The 23,169-nt window shown below is 47.6% G+C and overlaps 1 protein-coding gene across 2 annotated transcripts in view; it reads left to right on the top strand.

Moving 5' to 3' along the window:
- The window catches only part of arhgap9 (Rho GTPase activating protein 9), a 53,388-nt gene extending 41,968 nt beyond the window's left edge, over positions 1-11,420 (top strand). For both annotated transcript variants that reach the window (XM_069906289.1, XM_069906288.1), the window contains 9 exons: positions 4,147-4,245; positions 5,639-5,774; positions 6,515-6,628; positions 7,325-7,423; positions 8,609-8,686; positions 9,233-9,286; positions 9,933-10,067; positions 10,543-10,648; positions 11,077-11,420. In XM_069906289.1, coding sequence (XP_069762390.1) covers positions 4,147-4,245; positions 5,639-5,774; positions 6,515-6,628; positions 7,325-7,423; positions 8,609-8,686; positions 9,233-9,286; positions 9,933-10,067; positions 10,543-10,648; positions 11,077-11,266 — 1,011 coding nt within the window. In that variant the 3' untranslated portion in view covers positions 11,267-11,420. The remainder of the gene's footprint in view (positions 1-4,146; positions 4,246-5,638; positions 5,775-6,514; positions 6,629-7,324; positions 7,424-8,608; positions 8,687-9,232; positions 9,287-9,932; positions 10,068-10,542; positions 10,649-11,076) is intronic.
- Positions 11,421-23,169: the final 11,749 nt, after the last annotated feature.

Here is a 23,169-nt window from a genome sequence, read left to right as displayed (position 1 = left end):
TCTCTGAAGTTTTCATTAATCTCCGTTGGATTATATGTGATTTGTTTTTCTTTTTTCCTTGATGCCAATACCATTCTCCTAGTTTGTTCTGTCTTAAGCTGCCATGCTAGAATTTTGTGCGTTTTTTCTCCTAGTTCATAATATTTCTGTTTTGTCTTCACCTTATATGTTTGTAGTGTTTCATATTTTATTTTTTTTATCTGCCAATTCTCTTCTTTTAGTTGTGACTTCCTTCATTCCTAATTCTTTTTCTATATTTGCTATTTCCCTTTCCAACTGCTCTGTTTCCTGATTGTAGTCCTTCTTCATCTTGGTTACATAACTTATTATTTGCCCTCTGATGAACGCTTTCATTGCGTCCCATAGTATAAACTTATCTTTCACTGATTCCGTATTTATTTCAAAGTACATTTTAATTTGTCTTTCAATTAATTCTCTAAAATCCTGCCTTTTAAGTAGCATGGAGTTTAATCTCCATCGATACATTCTTGGAGGGATGTCCTCTAACTCTATTGTCAATATCAGGGGTGAGTGGTCCGATAATATTCTAGCTTTATATTCTGTTTTTCTTACTCTGTCTTGCATGCGAGCTGATAACAGGAATAGGTCTATTCTTGAGTATGTTTTATGTCTACCCGAATAATATGAATATTCCTTTTCCTTTGGGTGTTGTTTCCTCCATATATCCAAAAGTTCCATTTCTTGCATCGATTTAATTATAAATTTGGTTACTTTGTTCTTTCTGCTAATTTTTTTCCCAGTTTTATCCATATTTGAATTCAAATTAAGGTTGATATTTCCTCCTATTAGTATGTTCCCTTACGTGTCTGCTATCTTCAAAAAAATATCTTGCATAAATTTTTGATCTTCTTCGTTAGGTGAATATACATTGAGTAAATTCCAAAACTCCGAATATATCTGACATTTTATCATTGCATATCTCCCTGCTGGATCTATTATTTCCTCTTCTATTTTAATTGGTACATTTTTACTGATTAATATAGCTACTCCCATTCCAGCTCTTCAGCGCTTGACGTCCTGCTTTGCGGAAACTGCCAAAATGTTTGGCCTGGAAGTCAGCCTGAAGAAAACTGAGGTCCTCCATCAGCCAGCTCCCCACCATGACTACCAGCCCCCCCACATCTCCATTGGGCACACAAAACTCAAAACGGTCAACCAGTTTACCTATCTCGGCTGCACCATTTCATCAGATGCAAGGATCGACAATGAGATAGACAACAGACTCGCCAAGGCAAATAGCGCCTTTGGAAGACTACACAAAAGAGTCTGGAAAAACAACCAACTGAAAAACCTCACAAAGATAAGCGTATACAGAGCCGTTGTCATACCCACACTCCTGTTCGGCTCCGAATCATGGGTCCTCTACCTGCACCACCTACGGCTCCTAGAACGCTTCCACCAGCGTTGTCTCCGCTCCATCCTCAACATCCATTGGAGCGCTCACACCCCTAACGTCGAGGTACTCGAGATGGCAGAGGTCGACAGCATCGAGTCCACGCTGCTGAAGATCCAGCTGCGCTGGATGGGTCACGTCTCCAGAATGGAGGACCATCGCCTTCCCAAGATCGTATTATATGGCGAGCTCTCCACTGGCCACCGTGACAGAGGTGCACCAAAGAAAAGGTACAAGGACTGCCTAAAGAAATCTCTTGGTGCCTGCCACATTGACCACCGCCAGTGGGCTGATAACGCCTCAAACTGTGCATCTTGGCGCCTCACAGTTTGGCGGGCAGCAGCCTCCTTTGAAGAAGACCGCAGAGCCCACCTCTCTGACAAAAGGCAAAGGAGGAAAAACCCAACACCCAACCCCAACCAACCAATTTTCCCTTGCAACCGCTGCAATCGTGTCTGCCTGTCCCGCATCGGACTGGTCAGCCACAAACGAGCCTGCAGCTGACGTGGACTTTTTACCCCCTCCATAAATCTTCGTCCGCGAAGCCAAGCCAAAGGATAGCTACTCCTCTAGCTTTTGAATTATATGACGCTGCTGTTACATGTCCTACCCAATCTCTCTTTAATTTCTTGTGCTCCATTTCAGTTAAGTGTGTTTCTTGCACGAATGCTATATCAATTTTTTCTTTTTTCAGTAAATTTAGCAGTTTCTTCCTTTTGATTTGGTTATGTCTTCCGTTAATATTTAAAGTCATATAGTTCAACATAGCCATTTCATACTTTGTTTATCTTTCCTTTCCGTTTCCTCATCATCACCTTTCCTTCTTATCCATTTCAGCTTTCTTGTTTTGAACACTTTATAAGACAACATTTCTAAAACATCAAACATTTCCCTTATTCTCCTATCTAAAATTTCTTTAACCCCATTCTCCCCTCCCACTCCTGAGTTGCCCTTTATCCCTTGTCGGGCAACCACATCTCCCCTCTCCATTTGGATTTGCGAATTCACTCGCAAGCGTCAACTGATTTCGCAGTGACCGTAACTCCTCCCCACCCAGCCCCCCCCAGAAAAGATTCCAATTTTCATATACAACAAAGGTCACTCTCTTAATTCCCTCCTTACTTCCTCTCTTCCCTTTCTTTCCCTTATCAATTCTTATCTATACTCTCTATATTTTCCTTTAAATACGCATACACTCATGTACACACATATATACATACACATATATATATATACCCATATATACACATACATATAGTTCGTGGTCATTTTTGCTCTCGTTACATGTCTTCATCTCTCTGTCTGTTTTGTAGTTCTGCAAATTTTCGTGCTTCCTCCGGATTCGAGAATAGCCTGTTTTGCTGCCCTGGAATAACTATTTTAAGTAAAGCTGGGTACTTTAGCATAAATTGATATCCTTTTTCCCATAGGATCGCTTTTGCTGTATTAAACTCCTTTCTCTTCTTCAGGAGTTCAAAACTTATGTCTGGATAGAAAAAAATTTTTTGACCTTTGTATTCCAGTGGCTTTTTGTCTTCTCTTATTTTCTTCATTGCTTTCTCCAATATATTTTCTCTTGTTGTATATCTCAGGAATTTTACTAAAATGGATCTTGGTTTTTGTTGTGGCTGTAGTTTAGGGGCTAATGTTCTATGTGCCCTTTCTATTTCCATTTCTTCCTGCAATTCTTGTCTTCCTCGGACCCTGGGGATCCAATCTTTTATAAATTCTCTCATATTCTTGCCTTCTTCATCTTCCTTAAGGCCCACTATCTTTATATTATTTCTTCTATTATAATTTTCCATTATATCTTTCTTCTGAGCTAACAGCTCTTGTGTCTCTTTAACTTTTTTATTAGATTCTTCTAATTTCTTTTTTAAGTCCTCTACTTCCATTTCTACGGCTGTTTCTCGTTCTTCCACCTTGTCCACTCTTTTTCCTATATCTGACATGACCATATCTAATCTATTCATTTTTTCTTCTGTACTTTTAATTCTTCTTTTTATTTCACTAAATTCTTGTGATTGCCATTCTTTTACTGATTCCATATATTCTTTAAAAAAAAATATCCATTGTCTTGCCCTTCCCTTCTTCTTCCATTTCTCTATGTTCTTCTTCTTCTTCTTCCTCTGGGTTGGTCATCTGTTGTTTCCTTGATTTCTTTTTACTCTCTTCTTTCTTGTTCTCGTTGTTTTCTATGTTCTCTTCTTGTTGTTGTGTTGTAGCTGTCATTCTCAGCTGTGGAGATCGACTCCTCAGCTGGTCCCCCCTCCCGTCAGTTTTTTTTTTGTTTTGCGCATCGCGCATGCGCAACTCCTCGCGCATGCAGGGTTGCGCACTTTTGCTTGGCTCCGCGAGCCATTTTTGTAATCACTTCGACTGACCTGAGGGAGTGGGCTTCTCTCTCCGCGGCGGGCTTCTCTCTCCGCGGCGGGCCTCCTCGGACAGGTAAGGCCTTCACCTTCTTCTTCCGATGTCTTTTCTTGTTCTCTTCTTCCCGTTGTTTTTGACTTTTCTTTCTTCGCTGCCATTTTCTTCCCACCTTTACTTTCACTTTATTTTAATTTTTGTGTTTGTGCCTTTGTGTTTTCTGTGTTTTTTTATAACTTTTCCGGAGAGGGCTGGAGTTCCCCGACCAGCCACTACTCCATCACGTGACTCCCTCCCTGACCCATCTTGTCCACGCTACTCGCTCATCCCCATTTAACACAGGCCTTCTTCTTGCTGCACAGTTGCGCACCATAACGGGAAATGAATTCCTGCTCCATGCGGAGAATGAAGATTATATCAGCGATTGGTACAAGACCATCAAGAAAGTCATTGAGACCTTGGTGAGTGACCGGAGCCTTTTGCAGATTGATGGAGAAAGTGTCAGTAGGCAGTAGGCTAGAAGGTTGCATCTACAGGTCCAGGATGTGAGGGAACACTCCCCACATGTCTGGATGGGGTTATTCCATGCACTCCACATCCATCACATTATCCTTCCCCCATCGATAGATCAGGGGTGTGAGGGAACACTCCCCATATGCCTGGGTGGAGTTAGTCCATGCACTCCACATCTGCCACATTATTCTTCCCCCATCTGCAAGTTCGGGATGTGAGGGAACACTCCCCACTTGTCTGGGTGAATGCAGTTCCAACCACTCTTGAGGGGTTCGACCACTTTGGACAAAGCAGCCACTCGATTGGCTCCTCCCCTACTCCCCCCTACACTCTGCACAGTGACCACGGTATGCACTGTCATGAAATATGCATCAGTTATTCTCCTGGGCGGCTCTGGCAGGACCTCCCAATCCCACCACCCCTCTCCCATTTAGAATGCCAAGGGCAAGAACACAGCTCCCCTTTAGGTTCCCCCTCTCACTGCAGCTAGGTCCAAATCCTTGGAGCTCCTTCCCTCTCCAAACAGCAATCGGCTGCACGGAAAGTTCGAGGTGGTAGTTGGGCGAGGCAGCTGGGAATGGAAGTGCCCTATATCCTGCTGCAGCTGGACAGGGTCCTTGTGAGGTCACATGTGGTTCTGGTCTCCTCACTGGAGAAAGGATAGACTGGCTGTGGAGGTGGTGCAGAGGGGGCCTGGAAATGATGGGATGGTCTTATAATGAGAGAGTTTGGAAGGATGAGATCAAATTTCTGATTTATTGTCAGAGTGTATACATGACATCACCTACAAGTTTGAGATTCTTTTATCTGGGATTGGGGTGGGGGGGGGTGTGGTTTGATGGAAATGTATAGTTATAAAAGGAATGGATAAGACAGAGCAGGGAGTCTCCTTCCACTGGCAGGTGAGACCCAACTCAAGGTTCGGGGAGTAGATGCAGGAGGGAGATGAGGAAGAACTGCTTCTCCCAGAGAGTGAGGAATCGGTGGGATTCTCTGGGAATAGATTCAGGACAGAGATGAGGAGGGTCTGCTTCTCCCAGAGAGTTGGGAACCTGTGGGATTCTCTGCCCAAGTGGGGGCTGCCTCATTAAATTTATTGTAGACACAGATTTTTGGAGAGTTGGGAAATTAACATTGATGGGGAAGGGAAGGAGAAATAGAGTCAGGTCAGCCATGATCTCATTGAATGGGGTATCACGCCTGATGGGCAGAATGGCCAAAATGGGACAGCAGGCTCAACGGGCCAAGTGGCCATAATGGGGTAGCAGGTTCGATGGGCCAAGTGGCCGAATCCTGCTTCTATTTCCTCTCTTCTTATGCTTCCTCTCTCAATGAGTGCAGGACCGTGAAAACCCATTGGACTTCCCTCTCGTCCATGCTCTGAGACGGACAGCCAGTGCAGAGCTCCTGGAATGTAGTGGTGACGAGGAGCAGGGGGAGGCCCAGGATATGCAGAGTCTGAGCCGGAGAACCTCGCGTGAGTCTCTGCTACTAAGGCCTGTAATTCACTCCCCCTTTCCCCTCCTCTAGCTGCCCCACCCCGAGCTCTGGCCCTCTCTCCCAACAGCACCCTCTCCACCCCTCCAGCTGCCTAGCCCTGCCCTCCAGCCCTCCTCCCCCTCCCCTCTTCCAGCTGCTCCACCCCGAGCTCTGGACCTCCCTCCCTACACCTCCTTCCCACTCCTCCAGCTGCCCCACCTCAAGCTCTGGTCCTCCCTCCTTACACCCCCCTTTCCCCACCTCCAGCTGCTGAACCCTGCCCTCCAGCCCTCCCCCTCTCCCTTCCCTCCCCCCTCCAGCTGACCCACTCTGAGCTCCGGCCCTTCCCCCTTTCCCCTCCCTCCAGCTGCCCCACCCTGAGATCCGGCCCTTCCCCTCTCCCTCCGTCCAGCTGCCCTACCCCGAGCTCTGGCCCTCCCTCCCCACACCTCCCCTCCAGCTGCTCCACCCCGAGCTCTGGCCCTCCCCTCTCTCTCCCCCCCCCCCCTCCTGCTGCCCTCCCTTCCCTCTCACCCCCTCCAGCTTCCCCATCCTGCTCTACGGCCCTTCCTCCAAACCTCTTTTTTGACCTCCTGGATGATATTTAAAGTACTGACCCATTGTTTTAAATAGTATAAATTTGGAACAAGGAACCAGTGGCTATTTTTAACCTCTCTCCTACCCAACCAAGACCCCTTTTCCAATACCATTCCCCTCACCTCCTCCTTGTTCCAACAGTGCGCAGGATGGGTTCAGACAACACTGAGAGGAAGAGGGTGAAGAACAGGATCAGGAAGTTCATCACCAGGAGACCCCCACTCCAGACCCTGCAAGAGAAAGGGCTGATTAAAGGTGAGCAGCTGCTCCATTGTAACTGACCACAAACACCCCCCCTGCTGAACACCCCCCCACCCCCGTCTTTCGAACACAACCCTCGCCTCATCTCCCAAAAGTTCACAGATTTCTACAGCAGAAAGGCAACCTCTTCTGCTGATATCCTACATGCTGACCCAGTCCCTTACCCGAGCTGGACCCATTTCCCTGCTCCCGGCCCATCTCTCTCTGAACCTTTCACATCCACGGACCTGTCCAAATGTCTGTTAAATGGTGTAATTGTCCCCATTTTCACCACTTCCAGCTCGTTCCACACACCCATCACCCGCTGTGAGAAGAAGGTGCCCCTCAGGTCCCCTTTAAATCTCTCCCCTTAAACCTGTCCCTTTACTTTGAGACTCCCTGACCCTGGGGAAAAGTCTGTGACCTCCCGTCTGATCCTGCCCCTCATGATTTTATGAACCTCTATAAAGCCTCCTCCACTGCAGGAAGAAAAGTCCCAGCCTATCAAGCCTCTCCCTGTAACTCCAGCCCTCCAGTCCTGGAAACAACCTGGTGAATCTTTCCTGCCTCCTTTCCAGGTCAATGACATCCTTCCTACAGCAGTTAATGAACAATTACTTTTTTCTCTCTCTCTCTTTTCCTCTTTCATTTCTCTTCCCACCCCCCCCCCCCCCCCACTCCCATATCTCACCTCCCTCCCCCAATCTACAGACCAAGTCTTTGGCTGCCGTCTAGATGCTCTGTGTGAGCGAGAGAAGACGACTGTACCCAAGTTCGTCCAGCTATGCATTGAGACTGTGGAGAAGCGAGGTGGGTTCTCAACTCGTCCCTTTCCTCTCACATCCCATTTCTCCATCTCACACCCTCTCCCTCTCTCTCTCTCGCCCTCTGCCACCATCAACCCCTCTCTACCCCTCTCACCATCACCCTTTGCCACTCCCTTCTCCCCCTCACCCTACCCTCTCTCCTTCACCCTCCCCTATCTCCCTCACCCCTCTCCTTTCACCCTCCCCTCCCTCACCCGCCCCCTCTCTCCTTCACTCTCCCTCACTCTCCCCTCTCTCACCCCTCTCTCCTTCACCCCTCTCTCCTTCACCCCTCTCTCCTTCACCCCTCTCTCCTTCACCCCTCTCTCACCCTCCCCTCTCTCTCACCCTCCCCTCTCTCCCTCACCCTCTCCCCTCTCTCACCCTCCCCTCTCTCTCACCCTCCCCTCTCTCTCACCCTCCCCTCTCTCTCACCCTCCCCTCTCTCTCACCCTCCCCTCTCTCACCCTCCCCTCTCTCTCACCCTCCCCTCTCTCTCACCCTCCCCTCTCTCACCCGCTCCCTCACCCACCCCTCTCTCACCCCTCTCTCCTACACCCCTCTCTCCTTCACCCCTCTCTCATCCTCCCCTCTCTCTCACCCTCCCCTCTCTCTCTCACCCTCTCCCCTCTCTCACCCTCCCCTCTCCCTCAGCCTCCCCTCTCCCTCAGCCTCCCCTCTCCCTCAGCCTCCCCTCTCCCTCACCCTCCCCTCTCCCTCACCCTCTCCTCTCTCACCCTCCCCTCTCTCCTTCACCCTCCCCTCTCCCTCACCCTCCCCTCTCCCTCACCCTCCCCTCTCCCTCACCCTCCCCTCTCCCTCACCCTCCCCTCTCCCTCACCCTCCCCTCTCCCTCACCCTCCCCTCTCTCACCCTCCCCTCTCCCTCAGCCTCCCCTCTCCCTCACCCTCCATTCTCCCCCTCTCCCTCACCCACCCCTCTTTCCCTCACCCTCCCCTCTCCTTCACCCTCCCCTCTCTCTCCCTCACCCTTCCCTCTCTCCCTCACCATCCCACTCTCCTTCACCCATCTCTCCCTCCCCTTCTCTCCCTCCCCCTCCCCTTCTCTCCCTCCCCCTCCCCTCTCTCCCTCACCCTCCCTTCTCTCCCTCACCCAATGCCACCCTGTTACTCCCATTCAGAGAATTGGCAGTGTCAATACTCACTGCCCCGCTGTTCTCCTTCCACAGGGCTGGACACAGATGGGGTGTATAGAGTGAGTGGGAACCTGGCTGTGATACAGAAGCTGAGATTTATCGTTGATCATGGTGAGTGCTTGCTGGCCCCAATACAGCACTCAGTCTCTCACTCGAGTTATCAGGCTTACTGATGGCAGGGAGCGAGGGGGTTTGGAGGGAGGTAGAGATGTGGGGAGGATGCAGTAGGTGAGAGCAATTTCTCTCAGAGTGGGTGAGAGGAATGGAGATATGAAATAGGGGTGTTTGGAATCGGGGGTGGGGAAGCAGGAGACGTGATGGGGGTGTTGGACATCTCCGTGGGTGGGGAAGGGAGAGACGGGATGGGGGTTATGGACATCTCTGGGGTTGAGGAAGGGGGTGATGGGATGGGGTGTTGGGAATGTCCGGGGATGGAGAAGGGGGAGATGGAATGGGGTTGTTGGACATCTCCAGGGGTGGGGAAGGGGGAGACGGGATGGGGGTGTTGGGAATCTCCGTGGGTGGGGAAGCGGGAGACATGATGGGGGTGTTGGACATCTCTGAGGTTGGGGAAGGGGGAGACGGGGTTGGGGTCTGTATGCACAATGCAGCCTGCACCTGAGTACCAACCATTGCCCTCCTCCTTGCCTTCTTCAGAGCGTGTGGTGACAAGTGATGGGCGGTATTTGTTTCCCGAGGAGCGGTACCAAGGTAAACAACACTGCTCCCACTCCCCTCACCCCACCCACACCTCAGATCTTTGCTTTCCTTGTCTTTGCCTGCAGCTCTCCCCTTACTGCCTCTCTATGCTCATCATCCCCTCCTCTCCAACCCCCTCCTTTTCTTTCCTCCTAGAGTGAGGTGTATCTGTGCTGTGGTGTGGCTGAAGCTGGTGGGGCTCACACCCTCTCCTTGACTCATGGGGTGTGATAGGGACAGGGATCCTGAGGGAGTGGGGACAGGGGAACTGAGGGAAGTGAAGGGGCAGGGGTCCTGTGGGGGACATGGGGATGTGGGGCAGGAGAGGAAATCTGTGGGTGCAGTTCCTGATGGTGAGGACCAGTTTCCTGTGTGTTTGGTGTAACTATACTTTGATGCATTTGTGTGTGTGTGTGTGTGTGTGTGTGTGTGTGTGTGTGTGTGTGTGTGTGTGCGTGCGTGCGTGCGTGCATTTGTGATGTGTAACTATCCTGTACCCCGGGAGTTTGTGATGGGATGGTGTGGAGGGAGCTTCTCTCTGGGATAGTGAGGAGGGAGATTGTAAACAAATAAAGAACTGTAAACAAATAATGAATGGAAACAAACTGCATTCTCTGACTCTGACCCACTCCCTCACCTTCCTATCCTTCCCCCACAGAGGAAAAGCTGAATCTGGATGATCCTGAGTGGGAGGATATTCATGTTGTCACTGGTGCCTTGAAGATGTTTCTCCGTGAACTCCCTGAGCCGCTATTCCCATTTGAGGCTTATGAGGAATTCATTTCGTGTGTCAGTAAGTTGAAGGATGTGTGTGTGTAATGGTGCATGTGTGTGAGAGAGGGTGTGTGTTAGAGTGAGGGTCCATGAGTGAGTGTGCGAGAGAGTGTGGTGTGTATGTCCAAGAGAGAGGATGTGTGTGTGAGAGAGACATTTGTGTGTGTGTGTGTGTGTATGAGAGAGTGAGGTGTGTAAGAGAGGGATTTGTGTTTTGTGTGTGTGAGAGAGCGAGATGTGTGTGTGAGAGAGACGTTTGTGTGTGTGAGAGAGAGAGAGAGAGAGAGAGAGAATAAGACGTGTGTGAGAGAGAGATAGTTGTGTGTGTGTGTGTTTGAGAGATTAGGGGAGAATGAATCTGACCAGAAATTAGCGTGGGCCTGGGTGAGAGGGAGGGGTGGTGAAGGGGGAAGGCTGTAGGAAGGATTCATGCTGAGGAGAGTGCAAAGCAAAAGTGTCATTTATGTCCCATTGTTGACCTTCCTGCTTTCCAGAAAACATTGATCATTCCCAGCGTCTGGGAAACATCAAGCGTTTGGTGGATAATCTGCCTCAATCCAACAGAGACACCATGGAGACACTGTTCAGGCATTTTCAGAAGTGAGTGACAAACTTTATCTTCTTTCTTTACAAATCACCTCACTCTACCAGCACGATCAAGGTCGGATACAGTGAATCTCCCTCCACACCGTCCCATCACCCACTTCTGGGGTCAGACACACAGTGAAACTCCCTCCACACTGTCCCATCACCCACTTCTGGGGTCAGACACACAGTGAAACTCCCTCCACACTGTCCCATCACACACTCCCGGGGTCAGACACAGAGTGAAGCTCCATCCACACCATCCCATCACACACGCCTGGGGTCAGACACAGAATGAAGCTCCCTCCACACTGTCCCATTACACACTCCTAGGGTCAGACACAGGGTGAAGCTCCCTCCACACCATCGCATCAAACATTTTGTGTGCTGAGGAAGTGAGCTGTCTTGTTGGGACTGACACTTTCTCTCCCCTCTCCCTGCAGGGTGTTACAACACACTGGGACGAACAGGATGACTGCCCAGGGGCTGGGGATAGTGTTTGGCCCCACCCTGCTGCGCTCAGAGTCTGATGCTCTGACATTGCCTTTCCTGATGGTGTACCAGAACCAGGTTGTGGAGCTCGTCCTGTTGGAGTGCGAAGCTATCTTCGGGGAGGCCAGGAAACTGTCGTGAGGTCACTGTGAGACACCCTCACCTGTGCCACACGCACTGCTTAGACCCACTTGGCCCTCTGAGGCTATTCTGAGTGGGTGGCACAGGAGGACAATCCCAGTCACAGCCAGAGGCCAGCTGTGTGTGGAGACAGGAACCCTTTGTGTCCCCCCCCCCCCCCCCCGCCCCCCCCCCCACCCCCCCCCCCCCCCCCCGCTTCGCCCCGTGTCTGACTCTGGCCACTGCATTGTTTTCCCTTTCTTTCATTTTGCTCAGTTCCTGAGTCTCCCATCATCTTTCCTTCCATCTGCCTGTCTTTCTCTCTCTCTCTCTCTCTCTCTCTTTATCTCTCTATTTTCTTTATTTCTCTCTGATTTTCTCTCCCTCCTTCCATCTTTTTCTCCCTCCTCTTTTCCTGCCTCTCTCTTTCTCTCCTCTCTCCCTCTAACACTCACAGAGATCTGCTGCACGGGAAGAAGCCCTTTGCCCCAACCCCTCCCTGATGACCCTGTCTCCTACCTCAGCATGTCCCATTTCCCTGTCTGAATCCCATCTCCCTCTGAACCTTTCCCATCCATGGACCTGTCCAAATGTCTGTTACACGGTGTGTTTGTCCCCCACCTCCACCACTTCCTGTGGCAGCTCATTCCACACACCCACCACCCTCTGTGTGAAGAAGATGCCCCTCGGGTCCCCTTTAAGTCTCTCCCCTCTCACCTAGTTTTAGACTCCCTGAACCTGGGGAAAAGGCTGTGACCACCCACCTGATCTTGCCCCTCTTAATTTTATAAACCTCTATAAGGCCCACCTCAGCCTCCTCCACTCCAGGGAGAAAAGCCACAGCCTCTCGTTGTAACTCCAGCCCTGGGAACATCCTGCTGAATCTTTCCTACCCCCTTTCCAGCCGTCTACTTTAGAGAGACGAGGAATGGTAACGATGCAGCATTCCGAGAACAGATTCCCCAAAAACATGTAGCTAATGTCAGTGATTTAACATCCAAGGAAGACTGAGGGATATCCCGATCTACAAATAAATCAAATTACATGGAAGTGAAGCATATCAGATGTCTTAACCAAATATTTCAGAATGATTTGCAGCAGAATCAAAGGGTTTATTGTGATCCACAAGAACAACATCAGATAGACGGAGTGAAACCCCTAGCTTTTGCAGGGATATAAGATACACCAACTGCAAGAGTCTAAATTAAATCGCCACGGAGAGCCATGAGGGAAAAAAATAAATAGGAAAGATCATGTTCACAGCTGCAGTAAGTGCAAGAACTAAGTGGGGTCTCAGAGGTGCAGACGGTGGTTTGGTGGTCCTGGAGTAGTTTGGGCCAGGATTAGGGTGAGATGGGGAGGTTCAAGAGTCTGATACATGTTGGATCCAACTGTTCCTGAATGTGAAGGTGCTGGGCTTCTGCACTACTGCCCAAGGAGCAATGTGAACAGGCAGTAACCAGGGTGATGGGGTCCACCCTCGTGTCGATATCTTCACTGTGTGCGAGTTCGGAGCCTGTGACGAGGTTGGCCACTTTCTGTATCCTTATTTATGACGCAAATAAATCGCCATCACTTCAAAACACCATTCCCACCTTTGTCTTCTTTCCGAGCAATTCCTCATCAGCTCTCTCAGCTCTGGCCAAGAGGTGGCAGTAGTGGGCTGCAAGAAACCAGCCGGAGCCACAGCATTGGGGCAGCTTCATCTACCCCAATCTTCTACTCTGGGTTTCTTTTAGAAGACATGGGCTTTTTTTTCCCCTTGTCTCTTGGATACAGGACACCATGCCTAACTGCCACACAACACTGCTTTACAATGATTCCGTTCCAATCATCTTTTTGGAAGACAATATTCTCATCAGCAGCAAAGACATAAATTGTGTTGTGGAACAGAGAGATTGAGAGGGACAGGTACATTGTTCCCTGAGCATGGGAACACAGGGAGACAGGGTGGTGGAGAAGGTGTTCGACACCCTTGCCTTCATGGTTCAGGTGCAGGGATGCCCCATTACAACTGTACAGGACGTTGGGGAGACCACAAGGAGAATTGTGCACAGTTCCGGGCACCCAGCTGTGGGAAGGATGTCACCGAGCTGGAAAGAGGGCAGGAAAGATTCTTCAGGATGTTCCCGGGACTGGAGGGCTGGAGTTAAAGGGATCTTAGAGAAGCATAAAATGATGAAAGAAACAGATCAGATAGAAGCAGGAACTTGTCTCCACAGGGAGGTGAGACTAGAATGAGGGGACGGAGCCTCAAGGTTCAGGGGAGTAGATTCAGGACGGAGACAAGGAGGAACTGCTTCTCCCAGAGAGTGGGTAATCTGTGGGATTCTCTGGGAGTAGATTTAGGATGGAGATGAGGAGGAACTGCTTCTCCCAGAGAGTGGGGAATCTGTGGGGTTCTCTGGGATTAAATTCAGGATGGAGATGAGGAGGATCTGCTTCTCCCAGAGAGTGGGTAATCTGTGGGATTCTCTGGGAGTAGATTTAGGATGGAGATGAGGAGGAACTGCTTCTCCCAGAGAGTGGGGAATCTGTGGGGTTCTCTGGGATTAAATTCAGGATGGAGATGAGGAGGATCTGCTTCTCCCAGAGAGTGGGTAATCTGTGGGATTCTCTGGGAGTAGATTTAGGATGGAGATGAGGAGGAACTGCTTCTCCCAGAGAGTGGGGAATCTGTGGGGTTCTCTGGGATTAAATTCAGGATGGAGATGAGGAGGATCTGCTTCTCCCAGAGAGTGGGGAATCTGTGGGATTCTCTGGGAGTAGATTCAGGACGGAGATGAGGAGGAACTGCTTCTCCCAGAGAGTGGGGAATCTGTGGAATTCTCTGCCCAAGGAAGCAGTGGGGGCTGCTTCTTTAAATGTATTAGAATATGGAACACTACAGCACAGTACAGACCCTTTGGCCCATGATGTTATGCCGACCCATATATTCCTTCTTTAAAAAAGTACTAAATCCTCTCTACCTCTTAATCCTCTATTCTTCTTCCATTCATGTGTCTGTCTAGAGTCTCTTAAATGCCCCCAATGTTCTAGCCTCCACCACCATCCCTGGCAAGGCATTCCAGGCTCCCACAACTCTGTGTAAAAAAAAAAAAAAAAAAAACACCCCTGATGTCTCCCCTAGACTTCCCTCCCTTCACTTTGTACGGGTGTCCTCTGGCATTTGCTGATCCTGCCCTGGGAAACAGGCACTGTCTGTCCACCCTATCTATGCCTCTTATAACCTTGTGGACCTCTATCAAGTCTCCTCTCATCCTTCTACGCTCTAAAGAGATAAGTCCCAGCTCTGCTAACCTGGCCTCATAAGACTTGTTTCCCAATCCAGGCAGCGTCCTGGTAAATCATCTCTGGCCCCTCTCCATAGCATCCACACCCTTCCTGTAGTGAGGTGACCAGAACTGAACACCATACTCTAAGTGTGGTCTTACCAGAGATTTGTTGAGTTGTAACATGACCTCTCTACTCCTGAATTCAATCCCCCTATAAATGAAGCCCAGCATCCCATAGGCCTTCTTAACTGTCCTACCAACCTGCGCGGCAACCCAGCTAGACTTTTGCACAGTAGGAGAATTAAGGGTTACGGGGAAGGGGTGGAGGTGAGTCCACAGTGAGATCATTTGTGATCTGACACCATGCAATCAGGGCAAATCAAAACCATGGTTAGACGTGGAGGTTTGTGCGTTACTCAGAGGTCATGAGGCCGGTTTCGGGTCAGGAGACAAGGTGGCATTAAGATCAGCAAGGGCTGAGCTCTCGCATACAATCAGGAAGGAAAGTGTGGGTGAGCACAGACACCTATGTAACACCATACAGTCCAGTTGATTGAGGTCCTAATGGACGTCTTCACTATCTCACTGCAGCAGTTCCTGCAGGTTTCAACACAGCCACCATCGCCCAAGAGAGTGACAGTAACTGGACGAAATGTCAACTGCCAGTGACTCTGATGTCTACAATCATGGTGCTTTGAGTGGCTGGTGATGAAACGCATCCAAGCACACCTGGAGCCATTTCAATTCGCCGACAGAGGGAACTGTTCCACTCATGATGGTGTAGCCTTGTCCCTCCACTCTGTCCTGACCCACATGGATAACGACGCCTCATGCACCAGGCCACTGTTCAGCGCGGCATTTAATACAATCACTCCTCAGGGGCTGGAGGAGGCGCCGTCCTCGCTGGGACTCAGCACTCCTCTCTGTAACTGGATCCTGGGCTTCCTAACGGAAAGGCCACAATCTGTCTGGGTCAGTAGCAGAAAGTTAAGCATCGTTACGCTGACACTGGCTCAGGCCGCTCCTGACCCACGACTGCATGGCCAGATCCAGCTCCAACAGTGTCACCAAGTTTGCAGATGACACAACAATCGTCAGGCTCATCAGCAACAACGATGAGTCTCACTACAGAGAAGAGGTGGAGAATGTCATGAAATGGTGCGAAAGTAACAACCTGAGTCTCAACATGGACAAGATGAAGGAGATGATCGCGTACTTCAGGAGGACCAGGAATGACCACCCTCCACTACACATCAACAACTCTGTAGCGGAGAGACTGGAGACACCAAGTTCCGTGGACTACACTCAACTAGTGACCTATTGTGGACACTCAACATCTCCTTACTTGTCAGGAAGGCGCAACAGTGACTGCACCTCCCGAGAAGACTGAAGTGGGCAAGGCTGCTGGCCACCGTCATGTCATCCTTTGACAGGAGCTCGATCGAGAGTGTCCTGGCCACTGCATCACAGTGTGGGTACAGTCGTTGTAGAGCATCGGATCGTAGCTCAATCCACAGGACCATGAAAGTGGCAGAGAGGATCACTGGGGTTTCCCATCCCTTCCCCCTCCCCACCGTCAACGTGATCTATCGGGATTGTTGTTTAAAGAGTGCTTGCAAAATCGGGGAGGACCCCTTCTACACTGCACACAGCATCTTCCAGCCTCTCCCGTCGGGGAAGAGATCCAGGAGTATCTGACCCAGCACCACCAGCCTGAAGAACAGCTTCTTCCCACTGGCAGTGAGAATGCAGAACTGTTAAAACTACTCTCCAAGGCTCTACTATTTATTAAGAATATTGCCGGTTGCCTACCATCCAAACCGGTACACAGATGATGCTACAGACTTGACCCTCCACTCCATTCTGTCCCACCTAGAGAACGATGACTCATCTGCCAGGCTGTTGCTCATTGACTTCAGCTCCGTGTTCAATGCAATCAGACATCAGAAGCTGGTGGATAGATAAACTGTCCCCACTGGGACACAACAGTCCTCAGTGCAACTGGATTCTGGACTTCCAGAATGACCAGGCTGTCCAGGTTGGCAGCAAAACCTCGAGCTCCATCACGCTGAGCTCTGATGCACCTCTGGTCTAGGTCGTCAGTCCACTCCTGTTCCTGCTGCTGACTCACGATTACCATGCCAGGTTCAGTTCCAACGAGAACATCAAACAGTAGTTAGCAACAGAGAAAGGCTTGTAAAATGGTGCGAGACCAACAACCTGAGTCTCAATGTGTGCAAGACAAAGGAGATGATTGTCGACTTCAGGAGGATGAAGGTCGACCACTCTCCACTATACATCCATGGCTCTGTCATAGAGAAAGTGGGGAGAACCAAGTCCCTTGGTGTACAACACCGCGTTCTTCCTCAGGAAGCCGCAGCAGTACCTGTACTTCCTCAGGAGGTTGAGGAGGGCAAGGCTAACGGCCTCCATCATGTCAATCTTTTACAGGAGCACGGTTGATAGGGTCCTGTCTACCAGCATCATTGTGGGGCTTGGAAACTGCAAAGCATCAGACTGGAAGTCAACACAGGGGATCATTAAAACAGCCGAGAGGATCACTGGGGTCTCACTTTCCTCTACAGAATTATAGAAGACCCTTTCCATCCAGCCAGCCAGTGCACCTCACAGTATCTGTAACCCACTACTGTCAAGAGGGAGGTAGAGGAGCATCAAAATCAGGACGGCCAGGCTGGGGAATAGCTTCTTCCCGCAGGCTGTGAGATTGATGAAGAGTGTCTTGCAACCAAGTATATCATCCCAAAATATTTATATATATTCATTTTAATTACTTAGTGATCATTATGTACTGTGTAAATGTATATGTGTGTGTGTATATGAGTGTGCGTGTACATGAGTACATGTGTGTGCATGCACATGTGAACGTAAGTGCATGTGTGTTTGTGTGTGTGTGTGTGTGTCTGCGTGCACACCATGCTCTGGAATTTTAATAAAGCTTTAATTCAGACCTGCAGCACAGTAACAGGCCCTTTTTGCCCATGAGCTCATTTAACCTACACCCCCCCTGTACATTTTGAACCATGGGAGGAAACTGGAGCCCTGGGGAAAACCCAGGAAGACACAGGGAGAACTCTTTACAGACAGCACAAGATTCGAACCCCGGCTGCTGGCGCTGTAACAGCATTGCTCTAACTGCTACGCTAACCATGCTGACCAGAAGTAGCATGGCAAAGTCCTCCAGATAAGGACATTATGTGACAGCGGGGCAAGGCCCATCCTTTGCAATACCTGGGGCAGGTAGAACTTTAGCACATGGTGGCACGTGATGCCCTCAGATTTTGGTTCTACGCACAGCCTGATGCAGCCGCATGAAGGTGGTCATCAGGGTGAGGAGGGCCACGTTGGGTACACCCTTACCCTGTTGTCTGATGACTGGTACGTGGTGACCATTTGGGCCCTTTCCATCTTGGATCTCCACATGAGCTGGAAGACTGCTCTGTTGACTGCCCTGTGGAGGGATGGGCCACACCTGTGCCATGTCCACGATAGCACCTCCCACCATGACCAGCTTCTTCCCCATTACTGAGAGGGAGTGCCGCACCCATAGACTCCGACCAATTCTTAGTGCACACCTTGGCCCCTCCGAACCAGATCCCCAACACATTCAGGTGGTCAGATCTGACTGTGAAGGGGACAGTGGGCAGAGCATTGCCTCCCTCTTCTTCCAGTTTACCCTGGCACCCAATGCAGCCTCAAACTGGCCGCAGATGCTGATCCATCTACAGACCTGTTGTGTGCCCGAACAGAAGACGATGCCTAGTCCACGTTCTGGGAGGCCTCCACTCCAGGCACGTCATTTCTTTCTGCCTTTGTCCTGCCTGATGGATTCAGCAAAGGGCTCACAACCTAGACAGGAGAGCAGGCAACCCTGCCTGACTCCAGACTTGATGGGGAAGTTTTCCGTTTCCCCCCACTGGTTTGGTCTGTGCTACAGATGTCCTTGTAGAACAGTTTAATCCCATTTCAGATTCCCTTCCCAAAGCCCATTTTGGAGAGCGCGTCCATCACATCAAGTTTATTGCCATCTGATTGCACAGGTACAACAAGACGAAACAGTGTTCTCTGGTCCTCAGTGTAAAATGCGCAGATGCACATTTCATATACAGGACAAGTATTCTTATATTACAGAGGTAATATAAAATATGGAAATGCAGTAGTATTCCCCTGGAGAAAAATCACATACAATCTAAAGAGGAAAGACAACACATTCGGCAGGGTGTGTGTGGCAACCCTATTAGAATTACATTGGTACGCAGATCTGGCTAACCTCCCCCCCCCCCCCCCCCCCCCCCACCGAAACGTGGGCACTGTAACAATCCGTCCCAGCAGGGAAATGAGTGGGATTAAGGAAGTGGGACAGGACGCAGACGATGGGCTTTTCTAATCTTCTTTGTAGTCCTTTCTTTTCATTCCTTTTGTTATTTAATCACCCTGCTGGTTTTTCCTGGGTTTCTGTCTGGGTCATTGACCCCATCGGTATTTGTATCTGTGTAATTTATATAACCATATTCTCAGTTGTATTGAGGTGGGGGGATACATTCAGATTCCATTTGTTATATGAGTGTTGAAGGGGGTTGTATTGTTTGAATTTTTATGAGTCTATGAAAATCTAAAATAAAATATTCAAAAAAAAGGGTGAAAGGGGAAAGGTTTGGGGGGAGCATGAGGGGGAACATCTTCACACAGAGTGTGGAATGAGTGTCCAGCTGAGGTAGTGAATGTGGGTTCAATTATAAGAGGAATTTGGACAGGTCCATGGATGGGAGGGGTATGGAGGGTAATGGACTGGGTGCAGGTCAGTGGTACGAGGCAAAAAAAGTGGTTCGGCACAGACTAGAAGGGCCAAAGAGCCTGATTCTGTGCTGTAGTGATCTACAGTTCCATACTTCTGTCACATTTATTGTCATCTGATTGTACAAGTACAACCCTATGAAACAGCCAAACACACAGACACACGGCCTGATGTAACACACACAGACAAACAATACACATGCAGGACAAGTATTTCATCTGTACAAAAAAATAAATATTGCTTTGTACAGATGAGTCTCGGTTGGTTATTGTGAGCAGTTCCTTTGGTCGTTCACATTCTCACTGCCCATAGGAAGAAGCTGTTCCTCAGCCTGGTGGTGCTAGCTCTGATCCTCCTGTATCTCTTCCCTGACAGGAGTAGCTGAAAGATGCTGTGTGTGGGGTGGAAGGGGTCCTCCATGATTTTGCACACCCTCTTCAGACAACAATCCCGGTAGATCACGTTGATGGGGGTGGGGAGGGGGGTGAAGGGAGACTCCAGTGATCCTCTCTGCCGATCTTATGGTCCTGTGGATTGACCTCTGATCCATTTCTCTATAGCGACTGTACCACACTGTGACACAGCCAGCCAGGACACTCTCGATAGAGCTCCTGTATAATGGTGCCTGCTTCAGTCTTCTCAGGAAGTGGTTGCTGTTGCACCATCCTGGCAAGTAAGGAGATGTTGAGTGTTCACAATCGATCACTAGTTTGATGATATCCAAGGAACTTGGTGCTCTCCACTCTCTCTACTGCAGAGTTGTTGATATGAGGTGGAGGGTTTGTCCCACTGAATCAAGAGAAAAATGGTAGGAAAAGGGAACTGGTTGACAAACAGGTACAGCAGGTAGTCAAGAGGAAGAAGTAAGCTACATTAGATAAAGGAAGCAGGAAACAGGAAGGGCTCATGAGAAGTATATGGTAGGAAGGAACTTAAGAAAGGACTTAGGAGAACTTGAAAGGGACATGAGAAGACCTTGGCAAGTAGGATTAAGGAGAAACCCAAGGTGTTCTATGCGTATGTAAAGAACAGAATGAAGGTGGGGCCACTAAAGGACAAAACATGTGCCTGGAGGTGGAAGAGGAGATAGGGGAGGTCCAAAATGAATAGTTTGCTTCAGTATTCACCAGAGAAAAGGACTTTATCAGGGTGAAGTCAGAATAGAATAGGCCTGTGGGTTGGACAATGTGGAGATTAAGGAAGTGTTGGATCTTCTTAAAAACATTAAGATTGATGTCCACGGGGCCAGATGCGATGTACCCCAGGCAGCTGTGGAAAGGGAGGAAAGAGATAGCTGGATGATCTTTGAGTCCCCCTTGGCCTCAAGGGAGGTGCTGGAGGATTGGACAATGGCAAATTAAGTTCCCTTGTTTAAAAAAAGGTAATCGAGAGAATCCTGGGAATTATAGACCCATGAATTTCATGTCCGTGCTGTGGAAACTAATGGCGAGGAATCTTAAAGATAGGATCTATGAGATTTGGAGAAGTACGATCTACTCAGGGATAGTCAGCATGGCGTTGTGAAGGGAAGGTCGTGCCTTGCGAGCCTAATTGAGTTTTTTTTAAATTTTTTAAAATTTGTTTGTCTTTTTTCCTTGATGCCAATACCATTTTCTTAGCTTGTTCTGTCTTAAGCTGCCATGCTAGAATTTTATGCGTTTTTTCCCCTCGTTCATAATATTTCTGTTTTGTCATCATTATGTTCTTCTCCACCTTATATGTTTTTTTTTAAATTTTTTATTTTTCACACCATAAACCACATTGACCATGATACATACATTTTCCTTTTCAAGTATATACAGTGTCATTTTCTCCCCCCTCCCTCCTCCCATCCCACCCTCCCTACCTCCCCCCCATCCATTTAAAGTACAAAATCTAAGATACATTAAACCAGTCAAACAATGTTGTCATTCAATAAAAATAAACAAGAAATTCCACTGAGTCAATTCTTTTCATTTCCTTCTCCTTTTGTTAATTTAGGTGGTAAATGTCCCCGGTAGGTTTTATCTATTGTGTTTCATGTATGGCTCCCATATTTGTTCAAATATTGTAATATTATTTCTTAAAGTATATGTTATTTTTTCTAATGGAATACATTTATTCATTTCTATATACTATTGTTGTATTCTCAAATTATCTTCCAATTTCCAGGTTGACATAATACATTTTTTTGCTACGGCTAGAGCTATCTTAACAAATCTTTTTTGTGCACCGTCCAAATTCTTTGTTTTTTATGTTACTTCGGAGGAAGATCTCTGGATTCTTTGGTATATTGTTTTCTGTAATTTTATTTAATATCTGGTTTAGGTCTTCCCAAAATTTTTCTACTTTCTCAAATGACCAGATTGCATGAATTGTTGTTCCCATTTCTTTTTTACAACGAAAACATCTGTCAGATACTGTTGGGTCCCATTTATTTAACTTTTGAGGTGTAATGTATAGCCTGTGTATCCAGTTATATTGTATCATACGTAACCTTGTATTTATTGTATTTCTCATCGTTCCAGAACATAACTTCTCCCATGTTTCCTGTTTTATCTTTATATTTAAATCTTGTTCCCATTTTTGTTTAGTTTTACCATTTGTTTCTTCATTCTCCTTTTCTTGCAGTTTAATATACATATTTGTTATAAATCTTTTGATTATCATTGTATCTGTAATCACATATTCAAAGTTACTTCGCTCTGGTAACCTCAGACTGCTTCCTAATTCATCCTTCAAGTAGGATCTCAATTGGTAATATGCCAGCACTGTATCTTGAGTTATATTATATTTATCTTTCATTTGTTCAAAGGATAATAATCTATTTCCTGAAAAACAATTTTCTATTCTTTTGATCCCTTTTTTCTCCCATTCTCTAAAGGAAAGGTTATCTATTGTAAAAGGGAGTAACTTGTTTTGCGTCAATATTAGTTTTGGGAATTGATAATTTGTTTTATTTCTTTCTACATGAATCTTCTTCCAAATATTGAGTAGATGATGTAATACTGGAGAACTTCTATGTTGTACCAATTTTTCATCCCATTTATATAATATGTGTTCAGGTATCTTTTTACCCTATTTTATCTAGTTCTAATCTAGTCCAATCTGGCTTTTCCCTTGTTTAGTAAAAATCTGACAGGTATCTTAATTGTGCGGCTCTATAATAATTTTTAAAGTTTGGCAGTTGTAAGCCTCCTTGTTTATACCATTCTGTTAATTTATCTAATGCTATCCTCGATTTCCCCCCTTTCCATAAAAATTTCCTTATTATTTTCTTTAACTCCTTGAAGAATTTCTCTGTCAAGTGTATTGGCAATGCCTGAAATAGGTATAATATCCATGGGAAAATGTTCATTTTAATACAGTTTATCCTTCCTATTAGTGTTAATGGTAAATCTTTCCACTGCTCTAAATCGCCCTGTAATTTTTTCATTAGTGGATAATAATTGATTTTATATAGATGGCCGAGATTTTTATTTATTTGTATACCTAGGTATCTTATTGCTTGCATTTGCCATCTGAATGGTGATTCCTTCTTAAATTTTGAGAAATCCGCATTATTCATTGGCATTGCTTCACTTTTATTTACGTTAATCTTGTCACCCGACACTTCTCCATATTCCTTCAATTTTTTATATAATTCTTTTATTGATAGTTCTGGTTCTGTTAAGTATATTATAACATCATCCGCAAATAAACTGATTTTATATTCCTTGTCTTTTATTTTTATCCCTTTTATATTATTTTCTATTCTTATCAATTCTGCTAGTGGTTCTATAGCTAACGCGAACAATAAGGGTGATAGTGGGCATCCCTGCCTTGTTGATCTGCTTAAATTAATTTGCTTTGATATA

This window comes from Narcine bancroftii, chromosome 12 (genome assembly GCF_036971445.1).
Source record: "Narcine bancroftii isolate sNarBan1 chromosome 12, sNarBan1.hap1, whole genome shotgun sequence".
Lineage (NCBI taxonomy): Eukaryota > Metazoa > Chordata > Chondrichthyes > Torpediniformes > Narcinidae > Narcine > Narcine bancroftii.
This window is presented reverse-complemented; position numbering and strand designations above follow the sequence as displayed.